The sequence below is a fragment of the Pseudonaja textilis genome, chromosome 5 (assembly GCF_049901715.1).
Source record: "Pseudonaja textilis isolate UNSWEBS1 chromosome 5, rPseTex1.2, whole genome shotgun sequence".
NCBI lineage: Eukaryota > Metazoa > Chordata > Lepidosauria > Squamata > Elapidae > Pseudonaja > Pseudonaja textilis.
Genome location: NC_141994.1, coordinates 23660886 through 23684532, shown reverse-complemented (window position 1 = coordinate 23684532; position 23647 = coordinate 23660886). Strand labels below are relative to the sequence as shown.

Here is a 23647-nt window from a genome sequence, read left to right as displayed (position 1 = left end):
GGCTTGGACATCCTTCTTGGAACTGACTTGGTAGAGCAAGCTTTGAACAAGTCATCTGATGGTTGATCCAAGTTGCATCGTATTTTAACATAACACAAAGGAGGCGAAATCCTTTACAGAGAGAAGATTATGGAATATAATTTTGCCATAATGTCAGTTTGCAGGCACAACCCTGAATATGGACTTTGGCAGCTGACTTGAATGATTAGAACATCCCTTTCATATTTATTTATGACTAGTTAGTAGTTAAGGCAGAAGTCATGGTAGTTAAAAAGAATATTGGCAGAAAATTGAACCTTGGGACCTTACAAAGGGATTGTTAGAAGACAATATAGAATTATTTATTGGCCAAGTGTGATTAGACACACAAGGAATTTGTCTCCGGTGCATATGCTCTTGGTGTACATAAAGCAATAATGATAGATTATTATCATAGCCATTGTAAAATACACTTGTTATAAAAAATTAGATACAACACTTAGTGATAGTCATGGATACTAAATAAACACTCAACATAAATCATACAAACCTCAAGTTTTAAAATCAGGTTTTGAAATTGCATTTCCCTGTGCGGCAACAACAATAATTTTTTAAAAATCTGGTTTTGTCAAAAATGCTATTTTGACAACTTAAAATCTATACTGAAAACAGCTCACTAATCATTTCAAGTAGCCACTTTGCATAAATATTCCTGAAAACAAACTTATTTTCTTGATGATTCCAAATATTTTATTTTCAGGTTGCTGGTATAATCTCAGCATTTATTGTATTAATTGCTATTGTAGCTTTGGGGAAGCTGCTGGAACCTCTGCAAAAGGTATTTTGTTCAGATATATTTTACCATTTATTTACTCTTTTGTGCCCCTGGTAAACAGAAATCCTTCTCCCTTCTTAATAACACAGGTCAGGTACTGTTGTGGAAATAAAATTGAATGGGATCCTTAAATTAGTGCTTCAAGGAAAAGAAATATCTATAGTTCTATAGTCTCAAAGGTGCTTTTTCAGGAGGCAACTGTTTCTTGTTTCTTCTTTTGAAGACGTTTCGTTTCTCATCCAAAAAGCTTCTTCAGCTCTGACTGGATGGTGGGGAAATGGAAGGATTTATATTCCTTGCAGCTGGTCATTTGCATCCTTTTAGAAGGTCATTGAGGCCACTTGGAAGATAGAAGATTGCCCTGAGGGCACAGATAAATCTCCAAGTGACTCTCAAAGGATGCAAATGACCAGCTGCCTGCAAGGAGTGCAAATCCTTCCATTCCCAACACCTAGTCAGAGCTGAAGAAACTTCTTGGATGAGAAGAAAAACATCTTCAAAGAAAAAGCAAGTAAGTCCAGTTGCCTCCTGAAAAAGCACCTTTGGGACAACAACCATGGCCTGCATGACTGAGAATCTCTTCAGACTTGTAGATCTATAGGAAATCCTCAATTTACAACCATTCATTTAACAATGGTTCAAAGTTACAACACCCTCGGAAAAAGTGGCTTACAACTTACAACGGTTGCACAACCTCACCATGACCTGGCTGCAATTCAGGCACTGAGTAACTAATTCACATCTACAAAAATTACAGCATCTGGCAGCTACATGATCGTAATTTGTGATTTTTCCCAACCCTGGGAGCTCATTTGAGGAATTTGGATTTGTTTAACCACTGCACGATTCACTTAATGACTGCGGTAGAAATGGGGATAAAATTGAGTCTGATGATGTGATAGTTTGCTTAACAATAGCAATTGAAATTTCAGTACCAACTGCAGTTATAGGTAGAGGACTACCTGAATTTATGCAGAGGCATCCCTAGGAAATGTAGAAACATGGACATAAACAAGGGGCTACAGATGCAACCCCTATTTTGATATTTTTAAGCACTCCCCAAGAACCCTTGCTTATACAGCCAATCCTCTGCATACAATCACCATTGAGCTCCAAATTTCCGTTGTGAAGTGAGACGTTTTAAAGTGAGTTTTGCTCCATCTTTCTTACCACCGTTGTTAAGTGAATCACTGCAGATGATAAATTATTAACCTGGTTGTTAAGGGAACCTGGCTTCCTCATTGACTTAGATTGTCAAAAGTCGCAAAAGGGGATTGGACGACCTTGGGACGCAGCAACGGTCGTAAGTACGAACCGGTTGCCAAGCGTCTGAATTTTCATCCCATGATGCTACAGAAGTATGAAAAATGGGCGTCAGTTTTTTCCATGCTGTTGTAACTTGGAATGGTCACTAAATGAATGTTTGTAAGGCAACCACTGTATCTCCTTTGAAATCTCTCTCGAACGGATTTTTGCATTTTAAAAAAAAGCTAACATGTTTCCTTCTCCTCTCTTTGTAGTCTGTTTTGGCAGCTGTGGTCATTGCGAACCTGAAAGGGATGTTCATGCAAGTTTGCGATGTCCCTCGTTTGTGGAGGCAGAGCAAAGCAGATGCTGTGAGTCCCGTTTTCTTCAAAGAATGGAGCGTTATTGGCCATGCTTGAATTCCTCTCTTCTCTATTTAAGCAGCTGCCTTTCATTTCGCTTAATAATTAATCCTCCGCTGAGAATCTTGTGTCACTGGGGGGAAAAAAACCAAAAAACCCAAGAGCTTCTTGGTTATTCCAGTAAATTTCTGATTATTGATGGTCTCTGTGTCAGGCAAGAAAAACCAGGTCCACCTGAAGGTCAAATTAAACTGATTTATTGTTAAAGGCCTATGCGGAGGGAATCTTCTCAACTTGGTGGGGAGGGGTGCCGGTTTTGCCCTCCCTAGGCTCCAGAGGCTTTCCTCGAGCCTCCAGAAGGGCAAAAACAGCCATCCCAGCCTCTGGAGCACCTCCAGAGGCCAGAAACAGACCCGTTTCCGGCCTTCCGGAACTTCTGGGAGGCCGTTTTTCACCCTCCCCCAGGCTCCGGAGGCTTTTCTTGAGCCTCTGAGAGGGCGAAAACAGCCTCCCCCAGGCTCCGGAGGGGTGGGATTTGCAGGTTCGCCAAACTGTGCAGCATCTTAGCTAGAGGATCGCCTGAACCTGTGCAAACCCACAGCAGCCCACCCCGGGGTTAGATAAGGATCCACAGAATTCAAGGGGAACTGGACTTAGTTCGCTTGTGGCTACGTAAGGATTCTAGGCTGATTCCTATTTATTTAGTTATTTATTTATTTATTTATTTATTTTTTGTTGGTTTTTAAAACAAACATAAACAAACAAAACATAAAAACATCAGGCCATCTTCCATATATGTACATCCAGTGTGCCGGTTGGTTTACAAATTGTTTTGTGCTTCCATTTCGTAGTCTTCAATTACTTTATTAATCAATCATTTGACTATACTTTTATTCATTCATGCTTTAGAAAATAATCATATTTTACTTAATTTGTTTTGTGACAATTCATATTATCATCCCAAATCTATCCTAAAATCATTTTGTAGATATAATAAGAAAAGAATACATCTTTATATATTTAGTATTTTCTACAAGTCTACATATTTCATTACTATACTTTATTGTCTAACCATTGATAGAATAGATCCCAAACTTTATAAAATTGTTTATCATCCTGTTCCCTACTTTCAAATGTCAATCTGCTCATTTCAGCACATTCCAATATTTTCTTAATAATTTCCTCCTGTGATGGTATTTTCTCATTTTTCCAGTTTTTAGCAAATACAATCCTAGCCGCTGTTAATACATTTCTGATCAGGTATTTCAAATCTTATATATTTCAGGTAAAATTCCCAATAAAAATATCTCTGGTTTCAAGTCTATATGCTTTTTTGTCATTTTTAACAACCACATGTGGATTTTAGTCCAGTATTTTTTAGCATCCGCACAAGTCCACCACATATGGCAATACAAGCCAGGTGTCTGATGACATTTCCAACATTTTTCGGATTTATTCTTGAACATTCTTGCTATTCTTGTCAGGGGAAAATGCCACCTGTAAAACATCTTATACAAATTTTTTTTATATGCTGTTGACATTGTCATTTTATAATTTTGAGACCACAATTTTTGCCATTTCTCTAAATGGATCCCATATCCAAAATTCTTCCCCCAAGCAATCATAGTTTCTTTAACTTGTTCTTCTTCTAGTTTAATTTCTAATAAATATCCATACAATATTTTCTTCACCTTTTCATCAGTACCTGTCAAAATCTTATCTAAATCAGTCAGTTTATCATAGAAACCTTCTGTTTTAAAATCTTTATCATACCTTGAATGTATTTGCGCATATGAAAACCAATTCATCTTTATACCTTGTTCCTCTAGTTTTTGTATAGATTTAAGTTCACCCTTTTCATTCAATATTTCACCATATCTAACTGTTTGTTCCTTTTTGTATATTATAGGATAAGAAAATGCTTCAATAGTCGATAGCCAGACTGGAATTTTCAAATAACATTGTATTTTAATCTTCTCCCAGTTTAACCACAGAGACTCCCGTATATAATGTCTCCTAAAGTACCCCTGTGTTTTAGTTCCTTTATACCATAGAAAAGCATGCCACCCCCAACAACAGATCATGTCCTTCTAATGTTAACAATCTAGTATTTCTTAATGTTATCCATTCCTTAACCCACATCAAATTTGTAGCTTGGTAATACAACTCCCAATTAGGCAAACCAAATCCTCCTCTTATTCTAGCATCTTGCAAAAGTTTTAACTTTATTCTCGCTTTCTTTACCTTGCCATATAAATTTCAACACAATTTTATTTAAATCTTCAAAATAGTCTTTCCCAAGCCTAATTGGAATTGTTTGAAACAAATATAAAATTCTGGGTAATTCCTCTTTTGACTCTGCCTCCAGGTTCTGCTATTGTTTATCCTACATTCAAGCATGATTCTGTTATGTGACCAATATCTCTTTCTAACTAATTTCACTTTTCTGAAACAGCCTTCCTACATAGGTATGTTTCTACTGAGGAAGTTTCAATAACACTTATCATACTCCTAAGAGGATAGCTGCAGAAAAATGTATAAATCCTGTCTACAGAAGGTTAGCATGTTAAGAAAAAAATAGGGGTACAGTCCAGTGGTAGTATGATACTGGTTCGGACTGGTTCAGCTGTACCGCTAGCAAAAATAACTACCAGTTCGGCTGATTTGGTAGTAAAAAAAACTACCAGTATGGCCGAATTGGTTCCTCCGACGATCAGCTGACAGAATAAAAGACTTGACAAGCTCATGGATGGGTGAGAGTGTCGTTCCTAGTTTTTCATTTCTTCATCCTCTCAGCTGATTGGCACATTAGGGGCGCATACTCATGCATGTTTGGCACGCATGCCCAATCACCCACCAAACTGGTAGTGACCAAGGTAGGAACCCACTACTGGTACAGTCCTTTCTTCTAACAGATGCAAAGCTTGTGTGTGTCCTCTGACGTGAACTTTCTAATTTTATAACCTTGCCTCATTGAATCCATACTGGGCAGCCAATCTTCAATCGTTATGGGGCAGTGTTAACTTCTTCACATTCCAGAAAGTAGAATTAAATAAATATGAGGCTAAGACAGACATCAAATCAGGTAGATCATATATTGTAATGCCTATTGGGTAACTTAACATCTTCATCTATTTCTTTTCCAGATGATCTGGGTTTTCACATGTATAGCATCCATCATCCTTGGACTGGATTTAGGATTACTTGCCGGGTTGATATTCGCACTGCTAACGGTTGTACTGAGAGTTCAGTTGTGAGTATAATCTTAAGAAATATTTTTGCAACCAAGACAGGAAAATGAATGCAAATCCCTTCACAGACGGAGGTTTTTTTCCAAGTATGAAGTGCTATAAAAAGCTGCCTTTGCTTTTGCTGTTACAGATAGTCCTCAACTTACAAACAATTCATTTAGCAACCATTCAAAGTTACAGCATGTGCTGCCCCACTCACTCACACACACAGAGAAGTGTGTTTTGGAGAGTTTATTAATGTTCCCCAGCAATTCCTCCTAGCCTCAGAGCTGTTCCAAATAAATTCAGCCACAAACAGGCCAATATTAGTCCTCAAGGCAATGGCCGATAGTCCATAAAACAATGGAAAGTGGTTCCAACAAATAAATCCACCAAACAAACTTCAATCCACCAGGCCAAACTGAAATACACCCACAAGAGCTCACTCAGCAAGAGAAGTTCAGAGTCTCCAAGGCAAAAGTCAAGCAGGGAGCGCAAGAAACAAACACACGCTGCTAGAAACCAAACACATCATTCCCAGCAACGCCTCCCTCTGCCTGCCATGATAAATGGCATTCCAGTGCAGCCCATCAAGGCAGGCAGGGGCTTCTCCTGAGTAATCTGCAAATCTCCTTTGCTCTTGTCTTTTCTCTGCCCTGCAAGCTCTCGGATCCACCAGAGCAGGCAGTTCCTCCTCCTCCTCCTCTTCACTGATCTGCAAGCTGTCCCCAGCTGAAGACTCCTGTAAATCTCTTTCGGCCAACAGTTCAGAGTCATTCATTAACCCTTGTTCCTGACGTGTCAAGAATGAGCCCATCTTCCCTTGACCCAGCCTCCCAGGAAAAGTCAGAGGAGTTGTCCAAGGGAGACATCACACAGCGGCACTGGAAAAAAAAGTCATATAACCGGTCTTTGCGGTTATGATTGTTGCAGCATCCCCATGGTCACATGATCAAAATTTGGACACTTGGCAACTGGTGGCAGCATCCTAGGGTCATGCAATCGCTATTTGTGACCTTGCCGGAAGTCTTCTGGCAAGCAAAATCAATAGGAGAAGCCTGATTTGCTTAATGATGGCACGATTCACTTCACTGCAATAATTCACTTAACAAACAGGGCAAAAAAAAAGTTGCAAAACAGGCTGCAACCACCTTGCTTAGCAATGGAACTTCTTCTCCCAATTGTGGTCATAAGTCGAGGACCACTTGTATTTGACAAGTTAGGTTATCAGTTATGGCTCAGCGACCATTGCTTGCAACAAATTTTATTTCTTGCAGCCTTTCCTTGCCACAGATGTTGAATATTTCTCATAACTGTTGCTTGCAACAAATTCTGTTCGGTATATTACATTTGTTTTTTAAAATCTTTATCCTGAGCAATATTTTTATTTTGTTTTGCCAGTCCTTCCTGGGGTAAATTCGGTAACATTCCTGGCACGGATCTATATAAGAACATCAAAGAATACAAAAACGTAAGACTTGTCTAGCAAACTACTATTTCAAACACTTAGAGGTGGAAAAAGTGATGTTTAAGATTTATTTCAAATTGATTGAAATGCAGTCTGCATGACACAATGATTGATAGGTCTATTTTCCAGACATACAGTGGCCGATCGAGAATTAATAACCCTATGAAAAATATCAAGCCAAATCAATTCATTCATCCATTCACTGTTACTTCAATAGATTAACTGAACAAACTGAACTCCCGTTATATCAGTTTGAGGTTTTCTGACCAGAGTTTTTAAAAAGAGATCACAGCTGTGATGACCCGGGGCGTGGCACAAAAACAACAAAGTCACAAAAGTAGGTAAAGTCCCTTTAATTCCTCCAACTTGCCCCCCAATGTACAGTTATCATCGGCTGGAGAAAAAACTCTCCCAAGAACAGTCTTTAAAGGGAAGAAATTCAGTCCGAACCCAAAGTACATCTAAATTATAAATAAAAACCAACACAAACCACACTGCAGCAATTAATGAGACAGAGCAAGATAAAGAATTGCAGACTTCAGAAGACAATGAAACACACACAGTTGGGAGGACGCCAGAACTCAGATAAGACTTGACAAACAAAGATAATTCACGCTTTGCTTCCAGCAAGGTGCTGTGCGCAAACACCCTTTTTAAATACTGTTTTCCCAGCTGCAGCTAATGGAGGAAATCAGGGCCCTATTCCCCCCCGTAACTCTCGTTGCTCCCTTCTCCATTCCTCCCTGCATGCCCTAGGATGAAGAAGGGGTGGGCCTGGGTCTTCCTCTGAATGCCCAGCCAGGCTGTGCCCTTCCCCAGTTTCCTCCACAGCCACCAGAGCCATACTCCCACTCCCTGTCAGCTGCTCAAACTCCCCCTCAGAATCAGATTCCAACAAGGGTATGACAACAGCATTTTCCCTGTAGGAGAATCTATAAAAGATGTAGGACTACACTTTACAGCATTCTTCATTACAGGTAGTCCTTGACTTACAACAATTCATTAATGACTGTTCTAAGTTACAACGGTGGTGAAAAAGAAATGATTTATGGCCATTTTTCACATTTGCAACCTTCCCCGTGGTCACACGATCAAAATTCAAACACTTGGCAACTGATTTGCATTTATAACAGTTGTAATGTCCTGGGGTCATGTGATCCCCCTTTTTGTGACTCTCTCACAAGCAAAGTCAATAAGGGAAGCCAGATTCACTTAACAACCGTGTCACTAACAGAGACATAACGCAATACAGGGTATAGCGTACTCCTCATCATGAGTGGAGGTTATCAAATGCAAAAGCAGGTTTATTACCTCTGATTGCCAATGAGAGCACACTGTGGGCACTTTAAAAAGTTGTGTGAAATGGGCCCATTCTCTATGTGTTTAGCAAATAGACACTTGTTCTTCATAAGGGAAGTTGGCATATTGACCAGCTGTCACTCTAATAGGGGGAGATGTATATAGGCTAGTGGAAAAAAACCCTTATTTGTGTGGTATTCAGAATATTATATAAATAATTGGGAATTGACCAGGAGCAATTTATCTATATCAGAGATAAGTCGGTGGTGGCTAACCATTTTGGGCTCCTGTGCCAAAAATTGTGCGGGCGCTTCAACACTCAGGCTCACGTGCCAGCACCCAGAAGTCAATGCCCCCCATGCCCCCTACGCATGTACAATCCCCACCCGCCCACCCCCGCTGTCCCCTTACCTGCACTGTGCCTCACACCTGATTTTCAGCTGGTTTGAGGCCTTTTTTGGCCTCCAGAGGCTTGAGGAAGGCTCCTGCAAGCTTTGCAGGCCGAAAACTAGTCCCGTTTCATCACTTCCGGTATTTTCGGAAAAACAGGAAGTGATGAAACAGAGCTAGGTTTTGGCCTGCAGAAGCCTTCCTCAAGCCTCTGGGAGGCTGAAAAAGGCCTCAAACCCACCGAAAATAATCTGTGAGGTGCGTGCATGCGCAGTGAAGTAAGTTTGCCTGCAGCTTGTGTGCCGGCACAAATGGCTCTGCATGCCACCTGTGGCACGTATGCCATAAGTTCACCATCACAGGTCTAAGTCTTATATCCTCTGCTTAGGTAAATAGTAGTAACTGTACAACAGAGTTGGAAGGGACCTTGGAGGTCTTCTAGTCTAACCCCCTGCTCAAGCAGGAGACACTATACAATTCTAGACAAATGGCTGTCCTGTCCCTTCCTAAAAACCTCTAGTGATGGAGCACAACTTCTGGAGTCAAGCCACTTTACCAGGGTGTTTTTCCCCCGAGCTTTACTTTATAATGAAGTAAAAACTTATATTTTACAACAGGTTGCTGAACCCGAAGGAGTGAAGATTCTCAAGTTTTCAAGTCCCATGTTTTATGCTAATATCGATGGCCTAAGAAGCAGTGTCAAATCTACTGTAAGTAGTAATGTTTTCAAATGGGTGCTATTGAGGCTTATCAAAATATCAATGCAGTGTTCAGTGTGAAGTCTAGCAGGGATTAAGTTTGTTGAAATGACACCAATAGAAGAGGATATTTGTAGCTCAGGGTTGAACTGCAGAGTTCTTGAGGCTCACTGAGCTTGGTGGTTTCCTTGCAGATGTTTCATGCCCCAACTGGGTAATATCATCAGTGCTACAAGGGAGGGAGGTTTGCAGGAAGGAGGAGGACTGTGGGATCCTTGATGTTCTCTGCACTTGGTAGTTTTCTTGCAGACATTTCATAACCCAGCTAGGCAATATCATCAGTGCTACAAGGGAGGGAGGTTTGCAGAGAGTAGAAGGAAGAGGGGGAGGGGGAGACAGACGTGGATATGGCTGCTTGAGAATGCATGTTTTCTTTCTTAAATTCTGGGATGGATGAGAGTCAGCATATACATGTATAAAAAACAATTGTGGCCCATTATTTTTAATGAATTGTGGCTGTTTCATTTCCTTCCCTATGTAAACACAACTAAAACAAAAATTACCAAATTTGTTCTTTGAAGGTGGGATTTGATGCTGTCCGGGTGTACAACAAGAGGCTGAAGGCTTTGAGAAAAATACAGAAGCTAATCAAGAAAGGAAAATTAAAAGCAACAAAAGTAAAGTATCTTTGTTCTCCACTCAGTTGTTTTAAATGGGTTCTATTATGGGCAATTAATTCAAAATTATTTTTCTCTTACTGTGCATGCGACCTGTTTTTCTACAGTATTTTATTTTAATTACTTGGAGGCACAAAAATCTTCTTAGCAAGCAAATCTCAAGATTCTCATGAATTCCCCAAAGCCCATTATCCAGAGGTGGTCTTCAGCAGGTTCTGCCCAGTTCTGGAAAACTGGTAGCGGAAATTTTGGGTAGTTTGGAAAACCGGCAAATACCACCTCTGACTGGCCCTGCCCCTCTCTATTCTCTGCCTCCCGAGTCCCAGCTGATCGGCTGGGTCTTCTTTGGTTGCCCTGCACAGGAGAACGGAGCTGGAAAGCAGGTTAGTGGGAATGGGATTTTGCAGTATCCTTCCCCTGCCACGCCCACCAAGCCACGCCCAATAAGCACACCATGCCTACCAAACCATGCCCACAGAACCAGTAGTAAAAAAATGTGAATCCCACCACTGCCTTTTTCCACACTTCGTTTTCCTTTCTCTCACTTTCCCTGCTTGTGTACATCCATTTAATGTTTCATTTCATGTGCCTTATTAAAATATCACAAGTTCAAAACTGTATTTTTATACTGTATGCCACCCAAAGAGTCACTTTTGGGAATGAGATGGGTGGGATCTACGTTAGATAAAGAAATAAATAAAAACCACATTCAATAAAAAAAATAGAAAGGGAAAGGAAACAAAAGGCAGCAAAATAATCTACTATAGCAAAAATGAAGGAGTACACAGCCCTCAACATGCAACATGTTCAAAGTTACAGCGGCACTGAAAAAAAGTGACTTATGACCATTTTTCACAGTTATGACTGTTGCAGCATCCTAGTGGTCACATGATTGAAATTTGGACGCTTGGCAACTGACTCATATTTATAACAGTTGCAGTGTCCCTGGGGTCACGTGATCCCCTTTTGCGACCTTCTGACTAACAAAGTCACTGGGGGAGTCAGATTCACTTAACAACCATATTAGTAACTTAACAAATGAAGTGATTCACTTAACAACCGTATTTGTAACTTAACAAATGCAGTGATTCACTTAACAACCGTAGCACAAAAGGTCGTAAAATGGGGCAAAACCCGATAAGTGTCCTGCTTAGCAATGGAAATTTTGGGTTCCATTGTGGTATAAAAGTATTTGAGAGACATGGATTCCTAAATGAAAACACTGGAAGTGTCATGCCCCTGTTGGAGTCTGATTCTGAGGGAGAGGTCGAACAGCTGACAGGGAGTGGGAGTGTGGCTCCCGTGGCTGTGGAGGAAACTGGGGAAGGGCTCAAGCCAGATGGGCATTCAGAGGAAGACCCAGGCTCACCCCTTCTTCATCCTAGGGCATGCAGGGAGGAATGGATAAGGGAGCACCTTGGGTTACGGGGGAGAAAAAGGCCCTGATTCCCTTCATTAGCTGCAGCTGGGAAAATGGTATATAAAGGGTGTTTGCGCACAGCACCTTGCTGGAAGCAAAGCGTGCATTATCTTTGTTTGTCACGTCTTATCTGGGTTCTGGCATCCTCCCAACTGTGTGTGTTTTGTCATCTTTTGAAGTCTACAATTTCTTATCCTGCCCTGTCTCATTAATTGCTGCAGCGTGGTTTGTGTTGGTTTTTATTTATAATTTAGATGTACTTTGGGTTCAGACTGAATTTCTTCCCTTTAAAGACTGTTCTTGGGAGAGTTTTTTCTCCAGCCGATGATAACTGTACATTGGGGGGCAAGTTGGAGGAATTAAAGGGACTTTACCTACTTTTGTGACTTTGTTGTTTTTGTGCCATGCCCTGGGTCATCACAGTAAACTCCCTAAAATAAATAAATAAATAAATAAATAAATAAATAAATAAATAAATAAACAAATATTTTCTTAAGTTTTTGCGGGTACTTACATGTATGGAATTCAGCTTTGTTCAGGTATTTTCCCATGTCATTATAGTTGTGCTTTTAAAGTTGTAGCAGCGTTTGGCAGAATCTCATCTACCATCATCAGGCTTCTGTATAGACGAACAAAATACAGAAGCCTGATGATGGCAGATGAGATTCTGCCGAAACGTTGCTACAACTTTAAAAGCACAACTATAATGATGTGGGAAAATACCCAAACAAAGCTGAACACCATATATATATATGAAACTTGCATGGCTAAATCAAGCATCCTTGAGAAAATTTTGAGCAGTTAAATCATGAAAGCAAAGAGATTCAGAGCTCGGAAAGAATCTGAAGAGAAAAATGCATCCAAGTTAGAACATCTAGATCAGGGAATAAAGTTGACTACAGAGAAGAAAATTCGAGATAAGAAAATAATGAGTGGAAAATTTACTTCGGATCAAAGCAAAACTGGGGATGTGACTTGAAAGCTAGTGTGGGTGATAATGTCGCTAGAAGCCACAATTGTGGGCAGAACATTTGTTTAAAAAATTTTCACCTGGAAGAAGGAGAATGATTAGATGACCTTGTTCAACAATTAAATCTGGGTGCAGAGGAATTAGTACAACTCTGAGGTTTGCAAGAAGAATAGAATAGAACAGAAGAGAACAGAACAGAACAGAACAGAACAGAACAAAATAGAATAAGGAATGGAATAGAAGAGTATAGAAATAGAAATAGAAATAGAATAGAAATAGAATAGAAGAGTATAGAAATAGAAATAGAAATAGAAATAGAATAGAAATAGAATAGAAATAGAATAGAATAGAATAGAATAGAATAGAATAGCAGAGTTGGAAGGGACCTTGGAGGTCTTCTAATCCAACCCACTGCCTAGGCAGGAAAGCCTATACCAGACAAATGGTTATCCAACATAAAGAAGAATAAACCTATTTCCTTGCGCAGATGGCTTAATGGAATTAATGACAATCATTGATTTCCTGATAATGCCATGTTTGCTTTAAATTATGCATACTGTCTTAAATTTCCATGGGTGCAGAACTTGATTTTCTAAAACAAAACTATTTCCTGTTTTTATTTAAAGGGGCAGAATCTGTTTATGTGCCTGGTGTAAGGCCAGAGCAGGGATGTCAAACTCATGGCCCGTGGCCGTATGTATCACGCACCCCCATTTTAGCGAGGGGGGGGGAGTCACTATATGTCACATGATGACAACGTGATGACATGAGTTTAACACCCCTGGGCCAGAGGCAAAAATAAGAGTCCGGGATATGTCCCATGTAGTTTATTTATGCAAGCATTTGTATGATCCTAAACACACAACATTTACTTATTTATTGGTATCCTGGTTTTATTATTTTTACAAATAACTCAAGATGGCAAATATATCCAACACATTTTCCTCCTCCTATTTTCCTCGCAACAACAATCCTGTGTGTTGAGTTGAGCTGAGCTGAGTTGAGTTGAGAGTGACTGCTCTAAGGTCACTTGGCTGGCTTTCATGCTTAAGAGGGCACTAGAACTCTCAGTGTCCTGGTGATTGGCCCAAAGTCGCACAGCTGGATTTAATGGCTAAAAGGGGACTAGAATTCACAATCTCTTGGTGATTGGCCCAACATCACCCAGCTGGCTTTTGTGAATAAGGCAAACTAGAACTCACCATCTGCCTATTTTCTAGCCTGGTGCCTTATCCTCTAGAGCCCTGGTGGCACACAGGTGGCATGCAGAGCCATTTGTACAGGCACGCGAGCCCCATTTTTCGGCCTCCAAAGGCTGCAGAGGCTTCCCTCGAGCCTCTGGGAGGCCGAAAAAGGCCCCAAAGTCAGCTGGGAGGCACGTGCATGCGCAGTGCAGGTAAGGGGGTGGGGGGGAGGATTGTGCGTGTATGCGCAGGGGACATGGGGAGCCCTGCGCATTGCATTCTGGGTGCTGGCATGCAAGCGCATGTGTGCTAGCAGGTGCACAATTTTCGGCACAGGAGCCCAAAAAGGTTAGTCAGCACTGCTCTAGAGCAAACTGATTTGGTTTTGAAACAATTGGACATTGATTCTGTTCCCAGGAAAGTTTCTGTACAGTATACATTATTTTGACTTATGTAAAGAAAATATGAAGTTATTAACTTTGCCATGAGTTGATTAGAAATATTTTGTTGTGGAGAAAAAAAAATCTGTATTTTTGTAACCTTTGTAATTAAGAAAGGCATTGAACATGCTATCTATCTCTTCTGATTAGAATGGTATTATCAGTGATTCTGGTACTGTGAACGCGGGCTTTGAATCTGATGACGATCCAGAGGATCCCATTGATCCAGACATCCCAACCAAAGAAATGGAGATCCAGGTGGACTGGAACTCAGAACTTCCTGTTAAAGTGAATGTCCCTCAAGTGCCACTCCACAGCCTAATTTTTGACTTTGGAGCTGTCTCGTTCATGGATGTAGTAGCTGTCAGAGTAATGAAAACGGTAAGAATATTTTCTCATGTTTCTCATCGGTGTATGATTAAAATTGGATCATTTAAAGCTACAGGGATAACTAATCATTCTTGTATGGTTTCTACAAGCTTCCAGATGTCTAGAACAATAGAACAGAATAACAGAGTTGGAAGGGACCTTGGACCTACTCCAGCCTCCTGATGTAATTAGATAGTGACCACACTGGAGGAATTATGGTTAAGTTCCCCTACCAGGATAATCTGAACTGATGCCGTTTCCTTTAGTCTGTTTTGACTCCCAAATGCTTTTATTTGTTAGGAGTCCTGTTTTGTTCCTAATTGTCAGTTACGACCTGGAATACGGTGTTAAGATTTGAATGATGTGTTTGTTTGCCACATTCCCAATTTAGAGATTCTAAAGAAACTTTGGCTTACATTCTTATTAATTACATTCAATATTATCAATTTATCCATGTGGGGTCCTTGGTGCTCTCTGAGCTTGGCGGTTTTCTTGCAGACGTTTCACTACCAAACTAAGTAACATCATCAGTGCTACGGATGTTAACCATTCAGCACTGATGATGTTACCTAGTTTGGTAACGAAATGCCTGCAAGAAAACCACCAAGCTCAGAAAGTGCCAAGAATGCATAAGGGCACAATCATGCCTACCGTCCCTGTCCTACTATCCCCAAATATTAGTTCCTATTTCTTGTATTTAAACTTATGTTTATTCTTGTTTCTGTTATATTGTAAGCTTTTGACAGAAAAATAAATAAATAAATAAAATCCCACAGTTCAACTCTGAGCTACAAATTTTCTCTCCTGTCGTTATCATTTATCCATGCATAAAAGTTTACTTCAATTCCAATCACACCTTTACATTTGTACTTTTATCACTGCCATCTTTATACGGCATTGTGTGCTAGATTTACAAATTTATATCAGAACTGAATCAGAAACATTAATTCTGAAAACACTCTCTAGTGTTCCCCATGTGTCCTTCAAGCTGCATTTAAGATAACGTCCATATTTTTTTTTCAGATTGTCAAAGAGTTCAGAAGAATTGATGTGTCGGTATACATTGCATCACACCTAGGTAAATAAAAATCTGCACATTATTACAGCTTTTATTTGTTACAGGGAACAGCATACAGAGAAAGATGTGGAGGAAATATTTTGTCTGGAAGAAATAGTTCTGAAAGTAATGTAATAATGACCCCCCACCACAATCCCTAATTACATTCTCAGCCCTTCAATTTTTAAATCCAGCAAGTTAACAACGTTGCAAAATTCACCATAAACCTCCCTCTTCAAATCATGTAAACCTCATATATACAGGTAGTCCTTGACTTACAACCACAATCAAGACCAAAACTTCTGTTGCTAAATGAGACTTCTGTTAAGTGAGTTTTGCCCCATTTTACGACCTTGTTTGCCACAGTTAAGTTGTTAAGTTAATCACTGTAGTTGTTTAATTAGTAACGTGGTTGTTAAGTGAATCTGGTTTCCCTCATTGACTTTGCTTCTCAGAAGGTCACAAAAGGGGACACTGCAGCTGTCATAAATATGAGTCAATTGTCGAGCTTCTAAATTTTGATCACATGACTGTGGGGATGCTGCAACGGTCGTAAATGTGAAAAATGGTCATAAGTCACTTTTTGCAGTGTCATTGTAACTTTGAAGGGTCACTAAATGAACTGTTGTAAATCGAGAACTAGATGTATTCTACCTGTACATTAATTAAGCCCCCATTTTCCTAGGTGAACACCAGTGCACTGTAATCCATATTTGTTCTTATACATCATAAATTTACACAGTATATTGTGTCATGGTATTTTGAAATAAGCTTATTATGGCATAGATGGAGATAAACTTTCTAAAGAGTTTTTTGAAGTTGCTTTTTTTTTAAAAAAGAGTCCTTTTCATGACCTTACTATTTACAGCTTTAATAAGTTAAGACAGAATCTTTAGAAGTTTATTTTACTTACATATTTTGTTAGTGGAAGAAAAAACTGTTTTATGACAATAATTACAAATAGATAGATAGATAGATAGAAAGATAGATAGATAGATAGATAGATAGATAGATAGATAGATAGATAGATAATGGATGGATGATAGAGAGACAAACAGAGACACAGATAGGTGGATGGATAGATGGATGTATGGATGAATGGGTAGATGGTTGGATGGGTAAATAGGTTGGATAGAGAGGGATAGAGAGATAGATGATAGATAGATACATACATAGATAGATAGATAGATAGATAGGTACATAGATAGATACATAGATAGAAGATGGATGGATGGATAGATAGATAAATAGATAGATAGGTAGATGGATGGGTAGATGGATGGATTGGTAGATAGGTTGGATGAAGAGATGGAGAGATAGAGAGAAATAGGCAAGCAGTCACAGATAGATGGTAGAAATAGATGGATAGATGACAGAGATAAATACATGGATAGATGATAGAAAGGTAGATAGATGTTAGATAGATAGATAGATAGATAGATAGATAGATAGATAGATAGATAGATAGAGTTTTAACAGGTCTGAATATTTAAACTGATTGTTGTCTGTATGGTGTTTGTTATATTTTATTATATATTTTCCCTGCAGATCACATTATTAAAACATTGGAACACTGTGCCTTTTTTGATGACGATATTCAGAAAGAATTATTTTTCCTGACTGTTCACGATGCTGTATTATACATACAGAGTCAAGTCATGTATAGAGAGGCCCAAGACCCTATAGCTGAAAAGGTACATATTTTATATTTATTTATGTACCAATCAGTACAGCATTTTATTTACACACATGCAAACATATTTTCACATAAGACCCGGTTATTTTCATTCTAGCTTGCAATTTTCGATAGAAAAGGAAATACTGGGTTATGTCTCTGTGCGGGAAACCGCGTGGATATTTAAATACAATTTAAATAATTTTCAAAAAATAACATTGTGCAGATTCAAGGACCATGACTGTTATAAAGGTTTTGATTTATTTTCTTTTTGTTATGAAAATTATAATTTTCAGGGAATTATACTTAATTGTTTAACAACAGTACTGTGATCCACTCAATCAATTAATTTGTTATTTGTCATAATAATTCTATGTTCTTGTGGCCCAGATATCCTTAATGCAGGAATCCAAAGAGCCAATAGAATTCCCAGAATTGAACCAGAATGAACAGCTGGATGTTCAAGAAGAGGTATGATTTAATTTCAAATCTGCATTGTTATGATTTTGAAGCATAAAATAGTATATGGTAGTTCTCGACTTATGACCACAGTATAGCCTCCCATTACAGTTGTAAGTTGAGACAGTCCCCATCATTGTTTACAGTGGTTGTTAAGCGAACCCAGAGTTGCTAAGCAAACTAATTGTTCACTATGGGCTAGTTTTGCGGCAAACAGGAACTAAATGCTATTTTGGGGGAAACATGTAAACTGTGGTCATGGGATCCTGCAAAGAGCTGTAAATGTGAGCTGGTTGCTAAGCATCATGGGACCACAGGAGCGGGGTCCCAGTCATCAGAACTTCAGAACCTAGTTAGAGCAAAACCTCCCTCCCTTGTAGCACTGATGATATTACCTAGTTGGGTAATGAAACATCTGCAAGAAAGCCACCAAGCTCAGAGAGAACCAAGGACCCCTCATGTCAACCCTGAGCTACCAATATTCTCCTTTATTGCATCTATCTATCTATCTATCTATCTATCTATCTATCTATCTATCTATCTATCTATCTATCATCTTATCTACTGTATATATAATCTATCCATTACCTATCTATCTGTACTATCTACTATCTTATCTACTACTGATGTTGTTACCTAGTTGGGTAATGAAATTTCTGCAAGAAAGTCACCAAGCTCAAAGAGCACCAAGAATCCCACAGTCCTCCTCCTCCTCCTCTTCCTCCTCCTCCTCCCTCTTAGCACTGATGATTTTACTTAGTTGGGTAATGAAACATCTGCAAGAAAACAACCAAGCTCAGAAAGCACCAAGGACCTCCATAGTCCTCCTCCATCTCCACCCTCCTCTTCCTCCTCCTCCTCCCCTCCTCCTCCTCCACTCTGCAAACCACCCTCCTTCCTAGCACTGATGAGGTTACCTATCTGGGTAATGAAACTTCTGCAAGAATACAACCAAGCTCAGAAACCACCAAGGACAATTTTAACGTAAGGTTCTGTCATGGTAACTGGGTTCACTGAACACCACATTTGCAGCAACTTCCAATAATCCATTTTTGAGAGTTCTTTGGGGAAAAAGTAAACCCAATTTAACCTGGTATACATGAAATAGCTACCCTGGTAATCAATATCTATATACCCTTCACAGTTTTCACTTCAGATTTAGAATTTCAATCCTATTTCCCTTTCTTTTCTTTTCAAAAACTAGGCTATGCGCAGACTTGCTTCATAAAGGACAGCTTCAGGCTTGGGAAGACCATGGACAGCGTACATCAATATCTTCAAGCAATTTATCACAGGACATTATCTGTTGCACTAGAAGAAAACTATTTATGTTATTCAAGAGACTTCACTCTTTCCCTGCATCCTATAATTTATTTAAATTATTGGTCAACCTGTTTTGCACCAGGGGTGCTCATGCATAATGTATTTATGCGTTATTGTGATTTTTGATGTACGGAAGCAATTGTAGGAAGGAAATTGGGCTTCTCAGGCAGGAGTTGCTGACCTCAGGGGTGCCAAACTTGCTACCTGTTCATCTGGTACTATATTTGTGGCAGGCAAATAATGCAATAATCTCAAAGCACAAAACTGGCCTCAGAAGTTAGAAGTGATTTTTTTTTCTGCAAGGTTTAAAATCAAGGAAGACCAATGCTGGTTTGAAAAGTATTCTCTTGAGAAGAATCCAAAGAAAAACACTCTTCCAACATATTTTACACTGAAACAATATAAAAAGTTCTTTCCCCATGTCATAGTACATCTTCACCCTTTACCTTCTTGAATGTTTCTCAACTTCAGCAACTTTGAAGATTTCTTAACTTTAGCCCCAGAATTCCTCCTGCTGGCTAGGGAATTCTGGGAGTTGAAGTACCACACATCTTAAAGTTGCCAATGTCACTTACTGTATTAAGGAGCAGAACTATGCAATATTATGGACTCAATATTTTAAAATTATAAATTGGGTTTCATTGTTTTGCCCAGTTCCATTTTTGACACTTTTTGCAAGAATGTACTGTCTGTCCGTCTATGATTTCACTCTTGAAACATCCTCTTTTAGTTGTTAATTAATGCATATTCATGAGCATCTCAAATACATGGTCATGCTATTCTGGAAATTACAGATTATGTGTTCTGGAACAAAGCATTATTTCATTCCTCGCAATAAAATAATGTTTCCCCAAACTTGGCAACTTGGAGATGTGTGGACTTCAACTCCCAGAATTCCCCAGGTGAGGAATTCTGGGAGTTGAAGTCCATACATCTGGGTGAGGAATTCTAGGAGTTGAACAATACATCTTTTAGACCTGGTGAATTAAGGTCTAAAGTTGTATTTCCATTCCACAGAATTATTGAAAAACAAAATATTATACTAGTTCTCAATGTAGATGTGCCAGTTAAAAACTAAACAACTGGACAGAGGTATCTGCATGGGAATGAAAAATTAGTTCTCTATGACCTCTTCATCAAAGCTCTGCTCCTTTGATATGCAAATCATGGAAGTGCCACTCATAAGGGAGCAAGGCTTCATATGGTTATGATCATGTCAATTTTTTTTAATCCCTTTCCTTCAGGTGCCTCTGGAATTGGATATTGATTTGGGAATATTAATTTAATGTGTTTATATACTCAGGAGAAATATTTGAGAATAAACAGATTTTCTGGGGCTGGGAATCTTTCTGTACTTATCCCTTTCATAAAAGATTTATAAATAAACATTTGCAAAATTGTATGTCTGAAAAAGTCACTTTTTCCACTTATAAGTTTCGTCTAGAAGAGTTTTTTTAAAAAATAGAAGTACATCTGAATATTATAAATTTTTATAATTCTGAGATCTGATTGTTCAGTAAGAGAGACAGGATGGTTTTTAGAGACAACTGTGTGATTGAAGCTCTGCTTAAGGGCCGCGAAATATAAGAAAAAAGTGAGATCCTTGTTGCTCTTTGATTGTTTGCTTCAACTAGAACACTGATGATGTTATCTAGTTGGGTAATGAAACGTCTGCAAGAAAATCACCAAGCTCAGAAAACATCAAGGACCCCACAATTCAGCCCTGAGTTACAGATATTCTCTTTTATTTGATATAAGGAAAGAGTCTGATTTCAAACAGGCTAAGTTCCCCAAGAAGGTGCACTTAGAACTAAGGAATTAAATTAATAATTTACACAAAAACTTACTTAATTTCAGATAGCTTGAGCAAAAGAACAGAAAGATCAGGCATTCCTGGATTTGTGTTTCAAGAATGCATTCAATTTTTGTTTGTCACAATTATTTAGTTTTTAATCAACAGTATAGCATAATAGATATTGGGAGGTTTAAAATGTTGAAATTTGAAATAAAAATGATCATATATTAGCAAATGAGATTTTATATACTTGTATATTCCAAAAAACACATACACATATAATTCTCAGCTTTTTATCAATGTTTGCTCTCACTGTATAGGGAAATGTATTCTGTATTATTGAGCAAAAATACTTATTTTTACTTTCTGCAATAAGATATGGCCAATTTAAAGGGATCCCAAACCATTTTAATTTCTTTCTACATGAAAACCAGTCTCTTAAGTCAAAACAAATGGATGGACAGGTGGAGAGAGAGAGAGAGAGAGAGAGATGGGTGGATAGATGGATAGATGGATAGATAGAGATGGATGGATGGATCTTTCAAAATTCTCTGCAATGGTCATACTGGCTGGAGAATTCTGAGAGTTGTTCTAATTGCTCCAATATTTTGTTATTGGATGATTTCTGCTGCCTAGTGTGTAATTGTGGTGTTGTGTTAAGTGTACTTTTCACTCCATTTTAAATTTGTTTAGTTTCTCTGCTCTGTTCTCACCAACGCCACAAGGCTGAGATGCTTGCCCGTTACCAAGGCAACTAGAACATGCCCAAATGAGGGTTGCGGGGTACCAGTGGTGGGAAAGGAACTACAATTCCCAAGATGCAATTTGACATGAAGCGGTGCCATTTTTAGAAAGGAGCCTAGATATTATAAATGTTTGACCATCAGATCTTTGCCATAAGATCATTTTCTGTACAGTTGACGTCCAAGATTTACCAGATTTGGACTGTAAAATCCAAATAACCACTAGAGGACAGCAAAGAGCTGCCAACCCTCTGAATCTTTCTGCGATTCAGTGATTTTGCCTAGCTCAACCCTTTTATAACCTTGACAGGGAAGTAGAAAAGCATCCAGGAATAAAGCAAGGCAAACTATTCTTCCGCCAAGTCCTTCTCCCAAAATTGAGGGAGATTTTTATTGCAGTAAATAAAGTCTCAATGGAAGACTTATTCTCATGGAGCCAGAAAATGTAGACTGACCCACAAATGAGATGACTGAAGTTTAGGGACTGAAAACTTTGTTTTCCTAACTCCCATATTTGTTTAAATAGCTTTATGTTTAGAATGGGAATAGGAACGGAAAAGAATTAGAATAGAATAGGATAGGATAGGATCTTGGTTGCACTCTTTCCAGAGTCTCAACATCTTTTTTACATCATGGTGACCAAGACTGAATGCAGTATTCCAAGTGTGGCCTTACCAAGGCATTATATCAGGGGTGCCCAAACTTAAAACTTTAAGATTTCAACTCCCAGAGTTGAAGAGGGCAGCAAGGAGCTCACAGTTCAACCTAGAACTATAAATATTCTCTTTTATACGGTTGTAAATCACTGCACCACTCACCACCCCTGTCAAACTAAGCCAATGACAGTCTGAATCAGTTCCTTGTTGCTTTAGATTGTTTTGGGTTTGAGTCATGCTTCAACTTCCAGAATTCCTATTGCATTGCACTGACTCCATTGTAGCACATGACTGCATTGCATAGCACAGCTGGCTGGGGATTTCTGGGAGTTGAAGTCTACCCGGCTTCAAGTGGCCAAGCTTCAAATAACTTCAACTCCCAGAATTCCATATTGGATATTTGAATACCAAATACTATTTAAACACATTTCAACTCCCAGAATTCCCCATTGCACCACATGGACTCGGTTGCATGGCAGCGGCCAGTAATGTGGGCTGGGGAATTCTGAGAGTTGAAGTCCACAAGTCTTCAAGTTGCCAAGCTTTAGAGACCTCTGCATTATATCGTGTGTTACATTTATGTTACAAAGTTCTCTTTGGGGAATCAGAGGACAAATAAGATCCACTTCTAGGGAGCGAATCAGAATAGAAAGCTTTAGGGAGGAGACGTGCACGTCTACACCTTTCCAATCTCTATGTTCAAAAAGGCTACGCGCGACAGAGCGGGCGGCGCCCTTTTATGACGTCACGGCGCAGCTGGGTTCTTCTGGTGCCAGCATGGAAGGACTGAAAAGTGTTCCCGAGACGGGGACGGCGGCTCTTTCCGAGCCGGGTTCTGCGGAGCTTCTGGGAGACGGTGAGCAAGAAAGGCCGGGAACCAAGGGAAGGGTTGGGCCTGGTTGTTAGCCGGGTTTTAATTACTTTAACACTCCCTCCCCCCAAAGACCCCTTGCGTTCACCGGCATTAACTACCTGCCTTGGGGGGCTGCAAAACTTTCTGGACGTCGCTAGGTGACAGCAGAGTGTCAATCGTGGCTTGCAATCCTTCTAATGTAGGGTTGTCCAAAGTTGGCCACTTGAAGTCCGAGGGGACTTCAACTCCCAGAATTCCCCAGCCAGCATTGCTGGCCGCTACCATGCAATGCAGTTGTGCGTTGCAATGCAGTGCAGTGAGGAATTCTGGGAGTTGAAGTCATTTGAAGCTTGGCTATTTGAAGATGGGTGGACTTCAACTCCCAGAATTCCCCATTGCATTGCACTGACTCCACTGTAGCGCATGACTCCATTGCATAGCACAGCCAATAGTTCTGACTGGGGAATTCTGGGAGTTGAAGTCCACCCGTCTTCAAGTGGCCAAACTTCAAATGACTTAG

At 39.5% G+C, this 23647-nt stretch overlaps 2 protein-coding genes across 3 annotated transcripts in view; both read left to right on the top strand.

Annotated features, from left to right (window-relative positions):
- The window catches only part of SLC26A4 (solute carrier family 26 member 4), a 32993-nt gene extending 12579 nt beyond the window's left edge, over positions 1 to 20414 (top strand). Inside the window, exons 10-20 of the mRNA XM_026704737.2 lie at positions 740 to 817; positions 2335 to 2430; positions 5568 to 5674; positions 7053 to 7122; positions 9426 to 9518; positions 10088 to 10183; positions 14348 to 14578; positions 15590 to 15644; positions 17172 to 17317; positions 17689 to 17769; positions 18962 to 20414. Coding sequence (XP_026560522.1) covers positions 740 to 817; positions 2335 to 2430; positions 5568 to 5674; positions 7053 to 7122; positions 9426 to 9518; positions 10088 to 10183; positions 14348 to 14578; positions 15590 to 15644; positions 17172 to 17317; positions 17689 to 17769; positions 18962 to 18985 — 1077 coding nt within the window. The 3' untranslated portion in view covers positions 18986 to 20414. The remainder of the gene's footprint in view (positions 1 to 739; positions 818 to 2334; positions 2431 to 5567; positions 5675 to 7052; positions 7123 to 9425; positions 9519 to 10087; positions 10184 to 14347; positions 14579 to 15589; positions 15645 to 17171; positions 17318 to 17688; positions 17770 to 18961) is intronic.
- Positions 20415 to 22975: 2561 nt separating this feature from the next.
- The window catches only part of COG5 (component of oligomeric golgi complex 5), a 130794-nt gene continuing 130122 nt past the window's right edge, over positions 22976 to 23647 (top strand). For both annotated transcript variants that reach the window (XM_026701333.2, XM_087935538.1), the window contains exon 1: positions 22976 to 23130. In XM_026701333.2, the coding sequence (XP_026557118.1) occupies positions 23052 to 23130 (79 nt within the window). In that variant the 5' untranslated portion in view covers positions 22976 to 23051. The remainder of the gene's footprint in view (positions 23131 to 23647) is intronic.